Source organism: Lepidochelys kempii, chromosome 3, assembly GCF_965140285.1.
Source record: "Lepidochelys kempii isolate rLepKem1 chromosome 3, rLepKem1.hap1, whole genome shotgun sequence".
Taxonomy (NCBI): Eukaryota; Metazoa; Chordata; order Testudines; family Cheloniidae; genus Lepidochelys; species Lepidochelys kempii.
The window spans coordinates 122,369,742-122,388,963 of NC_136382.1; the positions used below are offsets into that span (position 1 = coordinate 122,369,742).

The 19,222-nt window shown below is 41.8% G+C and overlaps 1 protein-coding gene across 3 annotated transcripts in view; it reads left to right on the forward strand.

Moving 5' to 3' along the window:
* The window catches only part of SLC22A3 (solute carrier family 22 member 3), a 50,718-nt gene extending 33,775 nt beyond the window's left edge, over positions 1–16,943 (forward strand). The window contains exons 6-11 of one of the 3 annotated variants that reach the window (XM_073337843.2): positions 6,714–6,811; positions 6,934–7,148; positions 10,724–10,832; positions 12,984–13,096; positions 14,814–14,913; positions 15,056–16,943. In XM_073337843.2, the coding sequence (XP_073193944.1) occupies positions 6,714–6,811; positions 6,934–7,148; positions 10,724–10,832; positions 12,984–13,096; positions 14,814–14,913; positions 15,056–15,110 (690 nt within the window). In that variant the 3' untranslated portion in view covers positions 15,111–16,943. The other 2 variants (XM_073337844.2, XM_073337842.2) reach the window with 2 other exon arrangements.
* Positions 16,944–19,222: the final 2,279 nt, after the last annotated feature.

Here is a 19,222-nt window from a genome sequence, read left to right on the forward strand (position 1 = left end):
ATGGCCCCCTCAAGGATTGAACTCACAACCCTGGGTTTACCAGGCCAATGCTCAAACCGCAGCTGAGAATATCTTCCTTGTGGGTATGCTGCAGCCCCTGTACATCAGGAACCCAGAGTGACTCCAGGGATATAAAGTTTAAACTAGAACCATCTTTAAAAGTTACATAACAAGATGGTTCCTACGGACTCTGAATATGCAGACCTGAGTTTGTCTGCATATCAGAGACTCATTACCCTGGGAGGCCTTCTGGTGATTACACATGACTTAGGCTACATTTTAGTTATGGGTATTTTCAGTAAAAGTCATGGACAGGTCACAGGCAGTAAACAAAAATTCATGGCCCATGACCAGTCCATGACTTGACAGAACAAGGAGTAATGGTCTCAAGTTGCAGTCGGGGAGGTTTAGGTTGGATATTAGGAACAACTTTTTCACTAGGAGGGTGGTGAAGCGCTGGAATGGGTTATCTAGGAAGGTGGTGGAATCTCCTTCCTTAGAGCTTTATAAGGTCAGGCTTGAGAAAGCCCTGGCTGGGATGATTTAGTTGGTGTTGGTCCTGCTTTGAGCATGGGGTTGGACTAAATGACCTCCTGAGGTCCCTTCCAACCCTGATATTCTATGAGTCTATATTTCTATATATCCCTGACTAAATATTGGGGAGAGGGGTGGCCCAGGGGTGCCACGGGTGCTCAGGGGTGGGCAGCCCCAGGGGATGCTGCGGGTGCTGTGGGGGTGGCCCCAGGGAGTGCAAAGGGTGCTTGGGAAGCGGTGACATCCCTCAGTTCCTAGGCAGAGCCACAACCACGCAGCTCTGCATGCTGCCTCCTCCCTGAGCGCTGACTCTGCAGCTCCCATTGGCCGGGAACTGCAGCCAATGGGAGCTGCGAGGGCGGTGCCTGCAGGCGGAGGCAGAGCGCAGAGCCCGCTGGCCATGCCTCCCCTTAGGAGCCGAGGGATGTCGCTGCTTCTGAGGAGCCCCGCGCAAAGTAAGCACTGCCCAGAACCCTCACCCCTTCCCACACCTCAACCCCCACCCCTGAGCCTCCTCACCCCCAAACTCCTTCTGCTGGTGGCACTGGGGGGTGGTGGCCCGAGACAGCCCCAGCACCAGCTGGTGTGGCTGGCCCAGGGGCTGTCTGAGCTGCTCAGGCGGCCCCCAGGCCAGCCTTACCTGCCGCTGAAGAAGTCATGGATATCATGGAAAGCCATGGAATCCATGACCTCTGTGACAAACTCACAGCCTTACACGTGACTAATTTGAAAGAGACTGCGCCACAATATACTACATTGACCCTGAATTTCATAGCGCTCTTCTTCAGCTCTATGTAAGCTCGAAATCTTGTCTCTCTCACCAACAGAAGTTAGTCCAATAAAAGATAAGTTTCAGAGTAGCAGCTGTGTTAGTCTGTAGCTGCAAAAAGAAAAGGAGTACTTGTGGCACCTTAGAGACTAACAAATTTATTTGAGCTCACAAAAGCTTATGCTCAAATAAATTTGTTAGTCTCTAAGGTGCCACAAGTACTCCTTTTCTTTTTCCCATAAAAGATATTTCCTCACCCACCTTGGACAGAAGACTAGGCATTTATCCCTTCAAGTTATTGTTCTTCCTCCACAAAAGTGGACACTTTGCCCAAATCTGCATGATTTTATTTACACTGTAAGAAAAAATTTCTTTGAATTAGTCACAACTCCCACCCAGTGTCAGTTACTCATGGTTGCTCCTATGATAAATATAGTCCTCATAAAAACTGCATATTCCATTGCAAAAAAAGAGGTGCGAAAAAGCATAGAAATTAATATGTGTAAATATTCCATTATCCTTATAATTCATACATTCAGTTAATGACAATTTTGAAATGTAAGAGTTCACCTGACATATTTCACAAACAAGCTAAACTCTGACCTTCCTGACACCTTTACAAACTATTTTAACACATACATATATCATTAGTTATATGTTTTATAGATACACATATATCAGCAGGGATGGATATGTTGAAATATCCATATACCTTTCCTTAACTAGTCATTTCCATGCTTTTTAGTGCATAGTTTTGTGTAATTGTCATAATGTTCTTGTTATGGAGTTTCTGTGAACATTATATTAATCACAGGAGCAAGCTTACATTAATGACATTTTTTTGTGTGGGAATAGGCAACGTATTGGGCCACTCATTTACTTGGCCAACAGAATATAATTAGAGGACAGGATGGCTGTAGATATGTGAAGCAGTGTGATGGATGAAGTTTTGATTACCAGTGAAAGGCTAGGCCAGAAATTAGTAAATCATTTCCACTATGCAGGCCAAGATGATGTCAGTGTCACCCCCAGCCCAAGAGATTGAGTGGGGTAAACTAGCTAGATTGGAATAGCATCTTCTGCAGTTACAGACGTGTAATCTGAAACAGTTAAGAGAGAAATGAAGTGGAAAGATACATGAGTGAGACAGAAGTCAGTAAAACTGTTCATGTTCTCAGATTAATCTCTCTTTTCTACACTTCAGTATTTTAAAAACCTGGACTAGAATATAGAGACTTGCATCTTTTCCCATCACACTTATTAAGATCTCAGCTGACATTCTTAAGAAATAGTCACAGTCATGACCCCAGTTCACAGCTGCAACTGCTTAACCTTGAGTAATATCTGAGCTGCACTTTGGATCTGTTCCTGGGACCTTTTTGATATACAACTTCTGTCATTCCTGATGCTGTGCCCAGGAGACAGTGATATTTCAGGAAGTGCATTAATAGGGGGTCAAGTACATTTCTCATTTTTACTCATACCAGAATTGTCTTCCTGATAATTATCTCTAGCTTTACAAAGGCGTTAGTGTGTGTGTGTGTGTGTGTGAGAGAGAGAGAGAGAGAGAATCCACCATAACATGCATGGACTTTGGCTAAGATTTTCAAGAGAGCCTGAAAGGATTAGATGCCCAGAAAATCAGAGCCTTTATTGGCACTCAGATACCATGTTGATGAATAGAGGTGACCGGAGGACACTTCTGTTTCACTGCAATTTTCAAGGTTCTGAAATGTTGGTTTTGTTCCTCACTGGAACAAGTCAAAAGCCTTTCAAATGTTTTCTCAAAAACATAATTGTGTTGAAACCTGAGCTTTTGATTGAGAGAGACAGAGAATGAGTATGCGTGAGAGAGTTTGGGACACATGCCTGATTCAGAGTGATATGGGAATGAAAAACCTCTCCTCTGAATCATGCAGAGCAGGGCTTTGAACCTGAGTGTCTCACATCCCAGACCAGTGCCTAACCATCAAGAGAGTCTTTCCCTCGCTCGCTCTCCACTCCCTTCCCTCAGACCCCCAAACCTTCCTGATTAAATATTCATTGAAACCAATAAATCTCTGCATAACACTTCTGCTTTGATGTTATATTTTCTGACTAGCTCAAGTAATGAGTGTGAAGCGAAGACAGATGAGCATTGTTTTGTTCAGTATTTGTATTACAGAATTGTGATAGTAGGAGACTGGTCATAATTTATTAAATGTTGTTTCCAGTGTAACCCCCTGTTCTCAGTTGTGCACAATTTCCCCCAAATTTCATTTTTCAAGCTGAAATGTTTTACAGTTGGTCTCTGCACAAGGATGAATGTTTTGTAAGCATATGTGCAAAATCACTTCATCCATTTTTAAGTGACAGGAGAGAGGAACAAATTATTTTCCCATTATAAAAAAAAAATCTTGTCTTTTTTAAAAAAAGATCTCTTGCATTAAAATGGCAGGGATAGATGTGGATAGTATCCTCTCTGAGGAGAAATGACCTGGAGTATTCTAGTGAAAACTGATTTTGATTAGACAGAGATGTAAGCCTTGGAAAATCTCACTCTGAACATGCACAGAAGATTTTGCTCATGTTGTTAAGGTCCTGATGCTGCAAAGACTTACACATGTTCTTAATTTTATACGCTGTGGCTGTAATTCAGTACAGCACTTAAAGTCTATGCTTAAATCCCACTGACTTCAAGAGCTTGTTAGGGCTTATCTTCATTATGGGGGTAAGTCGACGTAAATTATGCTACTCCAGCTACGTGAATAATGCAGCTGGAGTCGACATAGCTTAGGTTGACTTACCCCAGTGCCTTCACTGCACTGTGTGAATGTGAGACACTCTCCGGTTGACAGCCCTTACTCGTCTCAGAGAACTGGAGTACAGGGGTCCACCAGAGAGCACTCTGCCATTGATTTAGTGGGTCATCACTAGACCTGCTAAATCGATGCAGCAGCATCTATCTCCCCGTAGTGAAGACCAGGCTTGGTTCTATGCTGAATAGACATGGGCTGCTGAATTGGAGACTGTCACAGTGCATAGAGTTTGCAGGATCCGCACCGAAGCTTGTGAAGTACACAACTTTTACTGGAATTTTTAAAACCATTGTAGAAACAATGAGATAGGAATTGATGAAGTACATCATTTTATACAAAATCTCTTTGCTCTTCCCAGGGTTAGGATATAACATGTCTTTGGGTACTAACGGTGAAATTGTGGCTGCATTGAAGTCAATGGGAAAACGCTCATTGATTTCAGTGAGGCCAAGATTTGACCTTAAAAGAGTTAAGAGTTTTTTTGCAATGATTTTAATGTCCTTTCCCCCCAGCCCATAAATCATACTCAAACATTATTTCCAACTAGTGTTAGTGGCACTTGAGACAGACAGGGCATTGTGTTAAGACTGCTTCATTTATCTCTGCATGGGAAAATGAATACCATATTTGCACAAGGTTCACATGCTGCTCACTGCCAACATGTTCTTATAAACAAAATGAAGGCAGCTTTATCTCCTTCATGAGTGTGCCCATAACAAATGTCAGCAACCAGCAGATTCTGATCTGGAATGTAAATGAGTGCCTGACAAACACATTGTAGGATTAAAAAAGTGGGAGCTGGCATGTAAAGAATGGAAGCAACTTTGAGAAAACATCTCACTCCGTTACAGAAAACAAAATAGCTGTAAAGATGGGAAGAGGGTTCCTAGCAATGATGAAAGGGAATGGAAGAGAACCCAGGGCAAACTGGGGTTTCATTAACACTTCCAATGTTCTGGGACACTCTTTTTGTTAAAGGGGGTGTTAAAAGTCCACTCAAAGGGCTGTTTATCTCACTGAAAAGTTAAGGTTATATATTATGAGATGAGGAATAAATACAAAATAAAATTCATGTATACAGCCTTGGCTGAACTAGAATCAGATCACTGGGCAATGCTGTTTGACCAAGTTTATTGTTCTCCTCACCAATCAGCATGGTCTCTGTCTCTATATTCCCTTTGGCCTCATTTTCCCCCCACCACACAAAGTAATTTCCATTGACTTCACAGCACAGATGGGAGAAGGGGGGGGGTCCTTCTTTCTCTTTCCACAATCTCATCTTTTTTTATCAATCCTCTTTTGTGCTTGCTTGGTTCGCTGTTTGCTCTGCAAGGCCCCATCGGTGGGGAGGTAACGATACCTATTGAGTGGTTAGAACAAGGGACCCAGCATCAGGGACTGAGACTTTCAAAGCAACACAGGGGATTTAGCCACACCTCTTCCACTGACTATGTGAGACTAAATCCCTTGCACAGCTTTAAAAATCTCAATCAAGACTCCTGGATTCTACTCCTTATTCTGTTGCTGATTTGTTGTATTACCTTGGCTAAGGGCTTGTCTACACAAAAATCACAGCAAGCTGGGGTATGAATCTGGTCTAACTGTTCATGTGCTCCCTGCTGATGTGCATTAACAGTTTGTGAGAGAGCTTTGATCTAGTCCTCGTTGAACTGGGAGTAGCTCAAAGCGCATTAGCGAACTGTTAACATGCACCCGCAGAGTGCATACAGACAGTTAAACCGCAGGCAGCTAGCATGGGAGAGATTCACACCCCAGTTTGCCGTGGTCTAACTGTTTGTATAGCCAGGCCCTAAGTCACGTGTGCTTTCTCACCCTCATTTTACCTACTTGTAAAATGGAGAAAACGATACTTTCCTCCTCATCTCGGGGAAGGGTTGCTTAATTGATATTTCTAAATAATTTGCAGATTTTTAAGGAAAAGGCCTAAATCAGCAGAATGCTTGTGCAGATTCTTAACTATAAGCACATTCTGAAGGCCCATTGCCTTCTGCTTCATTTAAATGTTTTGGGGAAGGCAGACATTAATCTTTCTCTGTTCTGGGCCTTTTCACCCTGGCCTCACTTCTTGATAGTGTCCTCCTCCCTACTTTTCCTCCTGCTACTCAGCTGTAGTATCAAAAACACTCTCAAGGCCATTGCTGTTTGCTCTCTCCATCTCTTACCCCTCTGCAGACCCACCCCTTTGTTCTGACCATCAACCATTACAATTTCATGGGCTGGCTGTGGGGAATGAACTCACAATCGAGTTCCTTCTCTGTGTCACCCTTAAAGTTCAATTCTGCCCTGAAAAGCAGCTGTAAAAATGGCATTGCAGGATGCCAGGTTTATTGCCTCCCAGGGACCTCTAAGTCCACTTCCACATTTACAAGTAAAAATATGGGTTTTTTTCTCCTGAAACTCAATAGGAGCGGGAAAATAAGCTGTATTTTTTCTGGCATATATATTGTCATTACAAAATATTAAGGAGCTGGAAATTAGTCTGCAGCTGTATTACATTTTGAGCCCTCTCCCATAGCTGCTGAACTAGCTCAGCTGTGGTGGCCTGTGTTCCTGCCTATGGTCTGCTGATTCTGATGTTTGCTTTTCTGTAGATCACAGTTACAGATGAAGAGGTTAGTAATCCATCATTTCTCGATCTGGTTAGAACTCCCCATATGAGAAAATACACGTTGATTCTAATGTATGCCTGGTAAGTCCCAATTTTACTGGGTTTTGAGTGTCATATTTTTTCGGTATTGTGATTCTCTCAAACTTGAAATTCAAGTCAGCTGCTTACATTTATTTGTGTTTGTCTCAATGTTTTCTGTTTAGGTTTACAAGTGCCCTGATTTACCAAGGGCTTGTTATGCGCCTAGGAATTATAGGAGGAAACCTCTACCTAGACTTTTTCATCTCCGGAGCTGTGGAATTACCTGCAGCTCTCTTGATTTTACTGACAATCGATCGAATTGGCCGACGCCTTCCATTTGCCATAAGCAACATAGTGGCGGGAGTGGCATGCTTAATTACTGCATTCTTACCAGAAGGTAACTCTTTCCTTAGCTTCCCAAGATCAGTGATTTATCTCACAGACTCATAGACTTTAAGGTCAGAGGGACCATCATGATCATCAGGTCTGACCTCCTGCACATTGCAGGCCACAGAACCTCACCCACCCACTCCTGTACTAGACCCCTAACCTCTGACTGAGTTACTGAAGTCCTGAAATCATGATTTAAAGTCTTCAGGTTACAGAGCATCCGCTATTTACTCTGTGAAGTTCCTAGAGTAAAGAGGTTGAAGCCACACAAAGGTTTTGAAGCAGTGGACCAAGGTAAAAAGCGTGTTGTGATACAGTTAGCAAATGATAATGCCAACTACAGAACAAAAATATGAAGAAAGGGGAAATACACTCATTCCCTGGCCGGGAAGATATTTATCATACAGATATGAAGCCAGGAAATTGGTAGTTTGGGGAAACTTCCCATCTCCAAATAAATCAGTGTCTGAGAAAAGAAACAAACCTATTTAAATGATATATTTCCTGCTGGTCAGTCTTAGCAGCTCTTGAGTCAGATTCTTGGCTCTAATCTCAGTAACAGGCCATTCCATTAGCCTGGGCTTGCCAGAGTGCAGTGTGCTCTGTCCATTCCTCGTTTCATCCAGCCTGTCCCTGGCATGGGGCAGGGGCTAGGAGCAGGTGGTACAGAGCCAGCTATCCTGGCTTGACACCCCCATGGGTTTCCCCTTCACAAAGGGAATCACCAGCTGGTAATTCAAAGGGGACAGACCAGAGGTAGAGGATCTGGCTTCCCCTTTTAGTAATTCTTGTCCTGCTTCAAGGACTACCAGGGTGACTCTGGGGTGTGACTCAGCACCCCTGACAAGGGATTCTTTTCTATAAACTGATGTCTCTCCACTATGTGGTTATAGCGAACAGGTAAGCATTCATAGGTGCTGCAGACTAAAGGCAGACAGAGAACAGACAGCCTTTCCCTGACTGTGAAGTCCCACCTCTTTGCTTCAGAGTAGTTTAGGTTGGAGCTACACAGGATGTTGAATGACCATTAGAAAGGATCACCCCTCCCTAAGGATGTCATCAGCAGAATGAAGTCAGGGTTGCCAATACTAATTCGCCTTAGCGCTATCAGCTCCAGAAATTATACCACAAGGCAACAGTTAGCAGGCAGATATCCCAAGAGAAGAGCTGTAAAATGGAGCCTATGAAAACGGGTGGGTTTGGAAGCACAATAAAAGATCCTTCACAGAAACACATTCCTCAGTGGGTCCAGTTTTACCACAATTAGCCTCATTTTTAAAGTTTATTCAAAAGTTACTTTAAGACAACACCACATGTTTCAGCAGCTCAGTTATTTCAATAAATCCAGGCTCAGTGGCCAGGGTCTGAGCATCAGGAGATCTGAGTTTTGTTCCTGGATCTGTCACTGGCTTGCTTTATGACCTTGGGCAAGTCACATCCCTTGGTTTGTAAAGCAGTTTGAAATGATACTTACCCTCATCTGCAGAGCGCTTTGGATGGAAAGTATGGTATCAGTGATGGGCATTATTATGCATCAGGTATTTTTATTATTGCCTAAAAGTAAGTAGTTTATAATGTGTCATGTAATCTACAGGGCAGTCATGCAGCCAGACATCCCAGTACCATGGTTCCAGTCATTACAATCCTTCTGTTAAAGCAACGGAACATTTATTCAGTTTAACAGGAAAAAATATTTTCTTTAAGTTTGTCCTATGACAGCAACTGTCCCAGTTATCATTCTCCCATTTAAACAGCTTCAACTCTATTCGTGAATTTGATCCAGGATGAAATTTTGCCCCTTTCTGTCCTCAAATGTTACCTTTGTGTGTGTCTGATTTCTCTGAATTTGCTGCCAGGAGAAAGTCACCATTTTCACACACATAGGCGTGCACGCAAACAGATTTGGGGGATTCAATAAGTTTTTCTACCAGCAAAAAAAATTTGTTTTTGCAAAAAATTCAAGACAAAAAGAAAATAGATGAATTTCTCTTTTTCATGAACTAGTAATATTGAAGTCTTTAATGGAAAAGATCCTATACCATTAAATAGGGATGAAATCTATGGAGACCTCTGAACATTTGATAGGGTTGTCTAGAAATTACTCTAAAATTTTATCGAATTTCATAGACAATGCTATCCCTTCTAGAGTTTTTTTGAGCCATCCTATAGAATTCCATAGCAGGCATTTAATTTTCTATCATAAAATCTATAGGATGGTGAAAAAAACTATAGAAAAAAATTGTCATTTTTTATTAAATTCTGGAGGACTTTTCTATGGGGCCAAGAGACATTTTTGCCCAGATCTATTTGGGAGTCAGTCGGACTCAGCTCTGATTATAATTTGATTTAGAAAAATGTTGCGGGGGGAAGCGTCACACCTGGATAATGACCAGCAGCCTGCCTGAAGCATAGGATTGCACAATCTGGGTAGGATCATGGGAGCTTGGCAACGACATTCACCACCCATTTTCCCACACCTGGCATTATGCAACACGTTTTCATTGAGTCAGTGGGTTGGAATTGATTTCTGAGTCTTCAAACTGGCCTGGGTGACACAACAAAGCACGAGTAGGCAAACCTTGAACACCCATAGAGACCAGCACACAGGGATACCTGGCAGCAATGCCCTTTTGGTTCTACTCTTCCTTAAACCTGATCCAGGGTCCCTCTGATGTAACTCTTCCTGATCAGGCTTGGAGGGTAGTTTTGAGAAAGATATAGGTACCGGAAAACAGGAATTGGCCAACTGGATCAGACCCAACGTCCATCTCGTCCATTAGCTTGTCTCTGACTGTGACCAACACCAGATGCCTTAGGGGAAAGTGTCAAAACTCCATGGTAGGCAGATTGGGTTCATCTGCCCCACTTCAGGTCTCATCCAGCTCCCTGTTAGAAATGGCTTAAACCCAATATCCCATCCAAATCTGTTGTTAGCATTAACGATGATTAACAATCATAACTCTGGATAGTCTTATTAGCCATGGAAATGTTCAGTCTCTTTGTGAATGTCGGCTTCAGTGACGTCCTGTTGCAATGTTTTCCCCAGTCTAATTATGCATTGTGTAAAAAGGATTTCCCTTGATCAGTTTTCAATTACAGCCAGAAAAGCCAGAAATTGCTCACTAAATCGTAGGTTCTCATGTTCTGAGCACACCCACCAGAGTGGGCCCTGCAGGCAAGGTAGGCAGGGGAACACCTTGCTTGAGTATCCTGTTGGGGCTGTGGCATGAAAGAAGGCTCCATTGCCTGTGAGGCGGCATCAGGATTTAGGGAGCTTTGTGCCTGCCCACCCAGCAGAAATTTAGGCACCTCCAGGTGTAGGCATAGGCTGAGCAGTGGCTTTGTGAAAGTCAGTGGTGCCTAAATGTTGGATTAGGTCCCTAAATCCCTTTGTGAATCTAGCCCTGATGTTTGCTTCTGCTCACTGACACCAATATAAATCAGCGGTAATGCCATTGAACTCAGCTGAGTTACACCAGTGTGAAACCCACGTAAGGGAGAGTGGAATGAGCCCCATGCTTTCCAGCTGACAGGTAAAACACATTTCATCAACCTTTCTTTTTGAATTTACCTTGTTAACAGATACCCTGTGGTTGAAAACCACAGTAGCCACCCTGGGAAGACTGGGAATCACCATGGCTTTTGAAATTGTGTATCTTGTGAACAGTGAATTGTATCCTACAATATTAAGGTAACTGTAGTTTCATGCACAGCTGAAATCCACATTAAACTTAAGGAAGTTGCCTTCGGTAGCATTAGACACATTGGAATAGTAAATGGCTTTACAGTGTAACTGTGCCCGTGTTCAGGCTTAATTTGGCAGCACCTCTCTGAAAGACATTCTTCTTATGCATTTTAAATGCAGAACTCAACTCCACCTTAAATAGGGAGGTGTGACTGGTGTCTCCATAATTTAAGACGTTCTATTTAATTTGAAAATGCAGCGTTATAGTGTCCCATGGGAGACAAATTACAGAGGAGGCAACATAATCAAAGACCTGTAAAGGAAAGACATTACTCAGAAGGATGTATTTTCTATCCAACAAGCCAAAACCTGTATAGCAATGCAGCTAACCCGGTCTAAATTGATACCCATTAAAGAAATAAACAAGCTAATTGTCTTAGGATTTACCTCTAGAGTGCCCCCTTTTGAGAGACCGGGCAGGGGTACCTCCCTTTGTTCCAAGTACCTTCCTTCAGCTACAGAGGTTGTTACAGAGTCAGTGTCTTTCTAGCTACAAGTAGCGGGGATTCATTCAGCACTCCCCCACAGGAGGCCAAATGAAAAGGGCAAAATATAACAGTCCTGCAACCCCAAAGCAGTCCAGGTCCACCTGGTGTGCTTTGCAAGGCAAATAGGTCAGTATTCTTTGAGTTAGGGCTGGATTTCTCTAACCCCTTTGCAGTCCAAGGGGCCCAGGCTGAGTGTTCTGGGCTGAGAGAAAGGAAAATAATTTAGAGGTTCCTCTACTTATCCAGAGGATCTAGGCAATGGAGGATCTTCAGCAGCCTTCCTACTCAGCATTCACTATTCTGCGGATTTAAGGGGTTGGCACTCTCACTCTGGATTTGTCTTTACTCTCTTACGGAACCTCCCTTCTTCAGGGGCAGCTTGCTCCAGGTAGGACTTGATTGCGCCCAGAGGAGCTTGTTAACCCCTCCTGGCTGGGATGGGTGCTCGCCCCACCACCATAATCAAATAAACTTTGAGTGCTCCTAAAGATAAAATGTAGTAGAAAATTTACCCCATAAGAAAATAGACCTGTTCAACTAACCTATTATCTGTGCATCAAACCAATTATATATAAAACATTCCTACTGTCCAGACACTTGATTTACTGGGTAACTAGATAACCTGGTAATTGTTACCCTTAGTCTTCCATTCCTCCTTCAGTTTTTGGTTTTTTTTTGTCAGTTTCTGACTCTCACTTGTGTCATGTTGAAATTAGATTGGAAGATCTTTGGTATATTGCAACAGTCTGGATAACTTTTAAAGATAAAATAAGAAAGTGAATGGCTGTGGAAACACAGATGCAATATATCTGGGTTTTAGTAAAGCATTTGATACAGTGTTTCACAAACTCTTTCCACATTTAATTTAACTTAGCTTGGGTCTGAGCATTTTAAGGATGGGAAAACAGGCACCGAGAACTTAAATGAAGTTGCCCCAGGTTATCCAGGAGGACGGTGACAAAGCTGATCATAGAATCCCCATCAACCAAGAGTATGTCTACATTGCAAATGGAGATGTGACTGTAGCATGTGTAGATACACCTGAGCTAGCTTCAACATAGTTAGCAGAAGAAGAAGCAATAGCAGTGAAGCAGTGGCAGCTTAAGCTTCAGCAGGGGCTGCAGAAGCCCACAGGGACCCTGGGTACTTAGATGGGCAGCTACCCACACTAAAGTCCATGCTGTAGCTAAAGCAAAAGGATGGTGCCAATAGTATTTTATTTTGGAGATTGGTTAGTTTAAAGGTCTGAATGCAGAAAGGCGTTGTGTGCCATGATTTAGGATTAGTGTTCCACAGAGGTACGGCTTCTGAAATCCCATTAGGGAAGATCACTGGGTAATTCGCAATCTGATGTGCCAGTGGCAGAATCTGGCCCTTAAAGTGGCTGGAATTCTTTTAAAATTTCCTGTTAGTTTCTGCTATGTTCAATATATTATTTTTCAGTAACCCTCTGTTTTCTCATGAGTTCACTGTTTAGACTCGTTGTGCTGGTTTGCTTATGTAAGTGTGTGTTGTATGCCCTGATTATGAGATAATTTTGGGCCTAACACATGCATCTCCTAGGTTACATTGTCTTAACCTCTCTAAAATGAATATCTTTCTTTTGCAGAAACTTTGGTGTTTCCCTGTGTTCGAGTTTGTGTGACATAGGGGGTATCATAGCCCCATTTCTTCTCTTCCGATTAGCAGCCATCTGGATGGAGCTACCTCTAATCATCTTTAGTAAGAAATCATTTAAAATGCAACCTTGGATAGAGTATTTCTTTTTCAAAGAGACTGTTCAGTGCATAAGAGAAATACTTTACTTACAGTACTGCAGGCTGGGAAAGTGCTGCTTTATTCAGCAACATAACAAACACAGTGGGGAAAACACCCACTAAATAAAGAGGAAATAAGGGAAAGGTGGAAGCATGGCTCCCATCCACAATACTGTGAATAATCCAGTTAATCCCTTGATGACCCCTTTATTATAACTTGTTTTTAATCTGTGTACTAACACAGCTTCTTTTCTTGGGAAGAGTTTTATTGCATGACCTATCTTTCCCAAATACATCATCTCCATCCTCTTTGGCCGGCACAGATGACCTAAGTGCAAAGGGGAGCTGTGTGGCATCCTTTCAGTGATGGTGGTGACATCAGCTTGCGCACCCACACACATGGAGCTCCAGGAGGCATTCCAACTGAGTCCCGCTGCATTTGTATCCTTCCGAAGGTCTAAGGCCCCTCTAAGGAAGACCCCTCAAAAGCCATTAAAAATGTGTTTACTGATCAAAACAGAGCACTTGCAGCAATGGGTTTCTAACATTTTCGGGATAGTTTTCATATGCGACTACCTCTCATCAGACCAAATAAACAAAGGGCCACATTCTCTGCTGTTGGAAGTTAGTATAGCTCTATCAAAGTCAACAGAGCAGATCTGGCCAAAAAGGTGTTTTCCATGTTATCTCCCACTTAAGGTCCTGCTTTGCGGGAACATAGGAATTGCCATACTGGTTCAGAACAGTGATCCATGTAGTCCAGTATCCTGTTACCAAAAGGGGTCAGTACCAGATGCTTCAAAGTTAGGTGCAAGAAACCCTGCAGCTGGATAATCTGGTCACATGGAATTTTCCTGCTGACTTCCAGGTTGATTTACTCCCTAGTGCATGAGGATTTATAACCCTTCCAAAAAATCATGTTTAATTTGTTCTAACTCTAGATATTCTTGTTATTCATATAAATATCTAATCTTTTTTTCCCCGATGAGCTCTTGGTCTCAGTGGTGTCTTGTGACAATGAGTTCCACAGGCTAATTGTGTGAGCAAAGTATTTCCTTTTGTTAGGAAATCCTGAGTCTGAAGGCTAAATCATGTTTTTCTGAAGAGAAACATGATGAGGAAAGAGCAGGAGGGACAGAACATAGAAAAAGAAAGAGAGGTGGAGAAAGAGGATTTGAAATACAAAGTAAAAAAGAGAGAAGAAAAGAAATTTATTTTTCAAATTAATATTATTCCAGCCATAGCAGTATCCAGATGTTCTAGTTTACACCTTTGTATTCAGAATTTCTGCTGCACTCTGAAGACCTGATCCTCAACAACACTGTGTAACTGGGTATAAAATTATTATCTGTATTTTCATCAGGCCTAGGAGCCCCAGTCATTGACCAGGACCCCACTGTGCTAGGTGTTGTACAAACACAGGACAAAAAAACAGTCCCTGCACCCAAAAACTTTACAATCAGCATGGTAACATTTCACACTCACTTTCCAAAAATGTAAATGACCAAATGAGAAGCAAGGCAGGGGAGAAACGGGCCTTCAGCTTTTACTTAGTGTTTTGGGAGCAACTTCAGGTCTTTCTACCCTTTTCTTATTTTGTACCACAAAACTGTCCTGAGAATGAGAAAAATGACAAACCAGTTTTGGTTCTTGTTTTTTTTTTTCTTCAATGCCTGTCCTAGGTATACTTGCAGTGATCTGTGGGATCTTAGTGCTGTTTTTACCTGAGACAAAGGGAATTTCCTTACCAGAGACAGTGGAGGATGTGGAACAGCTCTCCAGGTACTCTGTCTTTCCTTCAATATCACATTGATTTGATTTTTTGAGCAAGGGGCAGGGAATTGTACATTTGTACTGAAAATAAATTGGACGGTGCTACTGCTAAGAAATATATCTCTTTTCTTTTTTCCCTCTGTTACTTCAGTCTCCAAAGTAAAAGTGGTGGGAAAAAGAAGCATCAAGATACCTCCTATATATGATCTTTCACTAAAAGCACTGAGCGAAACGTCCCTGTTCTCACACCAGGAATTTGGTTTCCACCTGATAACTGCTTTAAAGTCCTCTGGAGAGGATGGATTGAGCTGTGTCACAAAAGACACCCCCAAGTACTTCTTTTAGGAATGAAGATGTTCTAAATAAACATTGTATTTTTATATAGCTACAGAACTAAATACATATTTTCGGAGTCCATTGTTTCCAGGAAGGGAGTGTTGTGTGGTTCTTGTTAGAGAATACCCACTTAAATCAGCTGCTTTGCCTGTCCCAGTAAGCTCTTACTTATTTGTATATGTCTGGGTCATTTGTTCATTCTTGATATTACAATAATTTGAGGAAATTGTGGTTTAAAATTGTGATGGTTTGTGTGGGGGGAAGCAGAATTAGAATAGTTTTGTGCCCTACCAAGCGATAAAGACTCTGAAAAATCAGAAAAGCAAACAAGGAATTGCTTAGGGAAAAAGGGAACTGATGACATTGAGGATGGAGAGAGTGTGAGCCTCATTTCTAATGTGTAGATGTCAAGAGGATATTCTTAATGTTTGGGATGGATTGATATTGCAGAGTTGGTGAAGGGACTATAGGATACAGTTTCTAAATTCAGCAGGCGCCACATTGTGGTTGAACAATTAATGCTCCAAACTGACCATCTCAAAAGCCTGGCATGGAGGAGCAATTATTTGTAAGATAGGGCTTCAAGAAACCATAGGGGAAATAACAGATATACAAGGTGCTTCCTTCATTACTGGAACTCGGTGAGCTATATACAGTACATCAACACTTCCTAACTCTTCCCAGTCCATTCCACCCATGTCATGTCTGCTTAAGGAAAACAGGAACCATGATAGCAATAAAATGCACTCATGCTTGGAACAGGCAACAGCAGGAGAGACCATGAGACACAGAAGACCAGCAGAACTACTTTTCAATAAGAATTTCCCCTGACACGTAGTTAAATGACAATAAGACAGTTGGCAAAACTCCTTACAGACTAAAAGGAAGGGAACCAAATGTGCATCTCTGTTAAAATATCTGGTTACATGGTTTGTAATGCCAAATTAGAACACATCGTATTTTGATGCTCTCCTTGAGAGACAATTGTTCTCATGCCTTCAATTCTCAATCACATATCAAGCAACAACAAAATGCAACTGCAGGCAGTTGACCAATACAACACAAACTTCCCTCTGCCACTGAAAACATCAAGCAATTCTGCTTATAACCAATATAATTAAAATTACCCATGGCTTCTTCTGTAAACCACAGACACCACTGCAGAGCTGAGGGAGCTCTGATATCGAGGTACTTTAAGAACTGAGAAAAACATTAAATAAACAAGAAAGGTTAAAATAAGTCCACTATCCATTTAGGAGAATGTCTGTTTGATCAGGTAATCCTGACATCTCTTAGTAGCATAAGAACTTATTTTTCAGGCCTTTCTAATTGTACTTTGCTCAGAGTGGCATTCTGTATCGTCCAGAATAAAATGTAGACAATGTATGTCAGAATGTAAAATAACTGAATGCCTGCATACTCCCTGTTAGGAATTTAAGGTCTTTTTAAGCTTACAATTTTATACATGTGGATCAGAGAGATAAGGTGGGTGAGGTAATATCTTTTATTGGACCAACTTCTGTTGGTGAGAGAGACGAGCTTCTGAGCTACACAGAGCTCTACTTCAGGTCTGGGAAACTAACTTAAAGTGTTGCTGCTGAATACATCAGGCATGTATCTGTCGATGCCGTCTAACTCTTTAATATGATACTATTTTAATAGTAACCTGGGTTATATTTTCAGGTTAAGTATGTATCTTATACAGGAAAAAGGAAACTTGTGCTAATGTTCACTGATAAACAGACGGAGAAATAAAATCTCAATGCCTGTGAGAGTTCCTCCATATTAATTGTAGTACATTATACAGTCATCTGTTATAATACCCAGAAATGCCAAAATCCCTTTGGTGACCTTAATTAGGTTCCATTCCCTTTGTTTTACACTGTCTTTTTGCTTATTTTATTAATATTTTGGTAGGAGGGGTGGAATGAGATGGTGGAGGTGCATTGAGGTCTAAAGTGGGGAATTCCTCTCCCCCCTCCCACAGTGGGAAATAGGGTTTATATGTATATGGACCAATAATTATGCTGCTTCTGAAAATAATTCTTTTAATTGCAAAGTCACAGCTGCTTTTAAGTCTAAATTTCAATGAGTTAATCATTTCTGAGCCTTATGGGAGAGTCCTACACATTTCTCTAGCAGGGATATAGTTCTCCATTAAAGTCTATAGGTGAATGTTAAAAATTCTATCAAGAGGAGATCACCCTCTGTTAAATTCAACAGGTTTCAGAGTAGCAGCCGTGTTAGTCTGTATTCACGAAAAGAAAAGGAGTACTAGTGGCACCTTAGAGACTAACCAATTTATTTGAGCATAAGCTTTCGTGAGCTACAGCTCACTTCATCGATCATCAAGTGAGCTGTAGCTCATGAAAGCTTATGCTCAAATAAATTGGTTAGTCTCTAAGGTGCCACTAGTACTCCTTTTCTTTTTGTTAAATTCAACAGGTTTTTAGAGTAATTTCTATAGATACCTATTGGATTCATCCCGATTAATCTTTACAGGACTTTTCGATGAGGAGGGAAAAAAAGGGAACATTTTATCTATCTTCTAGGCCCTACTTCCAATGTTTGCTCCGACACTTTCTCAACAATTTTGAGCCAACAGAAGGAACAAGTGAAGACATGGTATACCCAACCATATGCCCTCCAAACTGAGCACTGGTTAAGGAATGATCCAAGAAACACATTAGGGCCTGCTTCAGAGAGGTGCTGAGTGCCCTCAATACTCATTGCAGTCAGCAAGAGGCAAGGGGCTTAAATACCCTCAGGACTGGACAGTTAGGATGTGATTTTATTTATCACAGAGTTTCTTACATATCATCTTCTAGTGCCTTGATATCAAGTGTGATCTGTTTAAAAGTCAAAGGGTGAATTTTCCAACTGTCAATACAGCATACTCAACATGGAATACAAGGAATGTATTCTGACTGCCTCTTACACTATCACTAGGAATAAAGATTTTGTCATCAGAATTTAGCAGACAGAGCTACTGAATAGGAGGCACAATAGAAATCAGGTCATTCGTTGATGCTTGTATTGACTCTGTGAGGAGTTAGCAGGAGCAAACATTTGGTTTTGTTAAAGTAAGCAGACTTGATTAAAAAAACTCACAGGAAGCCGATTTTCTGGATCAAAAGTCCTGAAGTGAGGGGTCTCCTGTAAAACTCACAGATGAAGAGTGTGATGATGGCAGTTTTGTGTAATGGTTAGCAGAGGGGGACGGTTATTTCAATCAAGCCCAGCGTGATCATCATGAAGCCCATTGTGGAAATTATTTCCAGGGATATGGCTGGAAGCTGGATTTACTGACAATAGTAGCCAGACAGTATGATGGTCTTCATATGGGCGGCACTTCAGACCTTGTCACAAGAACAATCACATTTCTGACGTGTTCTGGGAGGCAGAGATGTCTGTGGAATGAACTATGGAAGAATCAAAGTCCAAATTCATATCACAAATTAAATGTAAAAATGCGACTGTGGGAGCAGAAAGTCTTTCTGAAAAGTTTATGAGGTTTGGCAGTTTATTATGCTATGGAACAAAGAACAGGTGACCGGCCTCTGAAAATGTATAACAATCTCTCTGGCTGGTCGGCACTCACTATTATTTGTTTCTCTTTTTCCTTCCCTCTGTTGGATTTCATGAGGGAAGCTGCTGTTGTAGCACCATGCGGTATTAGCTGTGGCTTAATGTGTGATGCTTTATAGACAGAACTCTCATTAGCATTAATCACACAAGGGTGTAAATTCTTCTCTCTCAGGAAGAGAAAATCTGCCAGTATCCCTTTGTTAAATTAAGGGTGGTCAAAAATCAGGCATTGCCCAGGCGGTCAACTAACTCATCGATATGGGGTATGGGGTATGCATCGAATTTGGATATCTCATTCAGCTGGCGAAAGTCATTACAAAACCTAGTGATGCCATCGGGTTTGGGCACCAACACAATTGGGCTTGACCACTGACTGTGGGACTCTTCGATGACT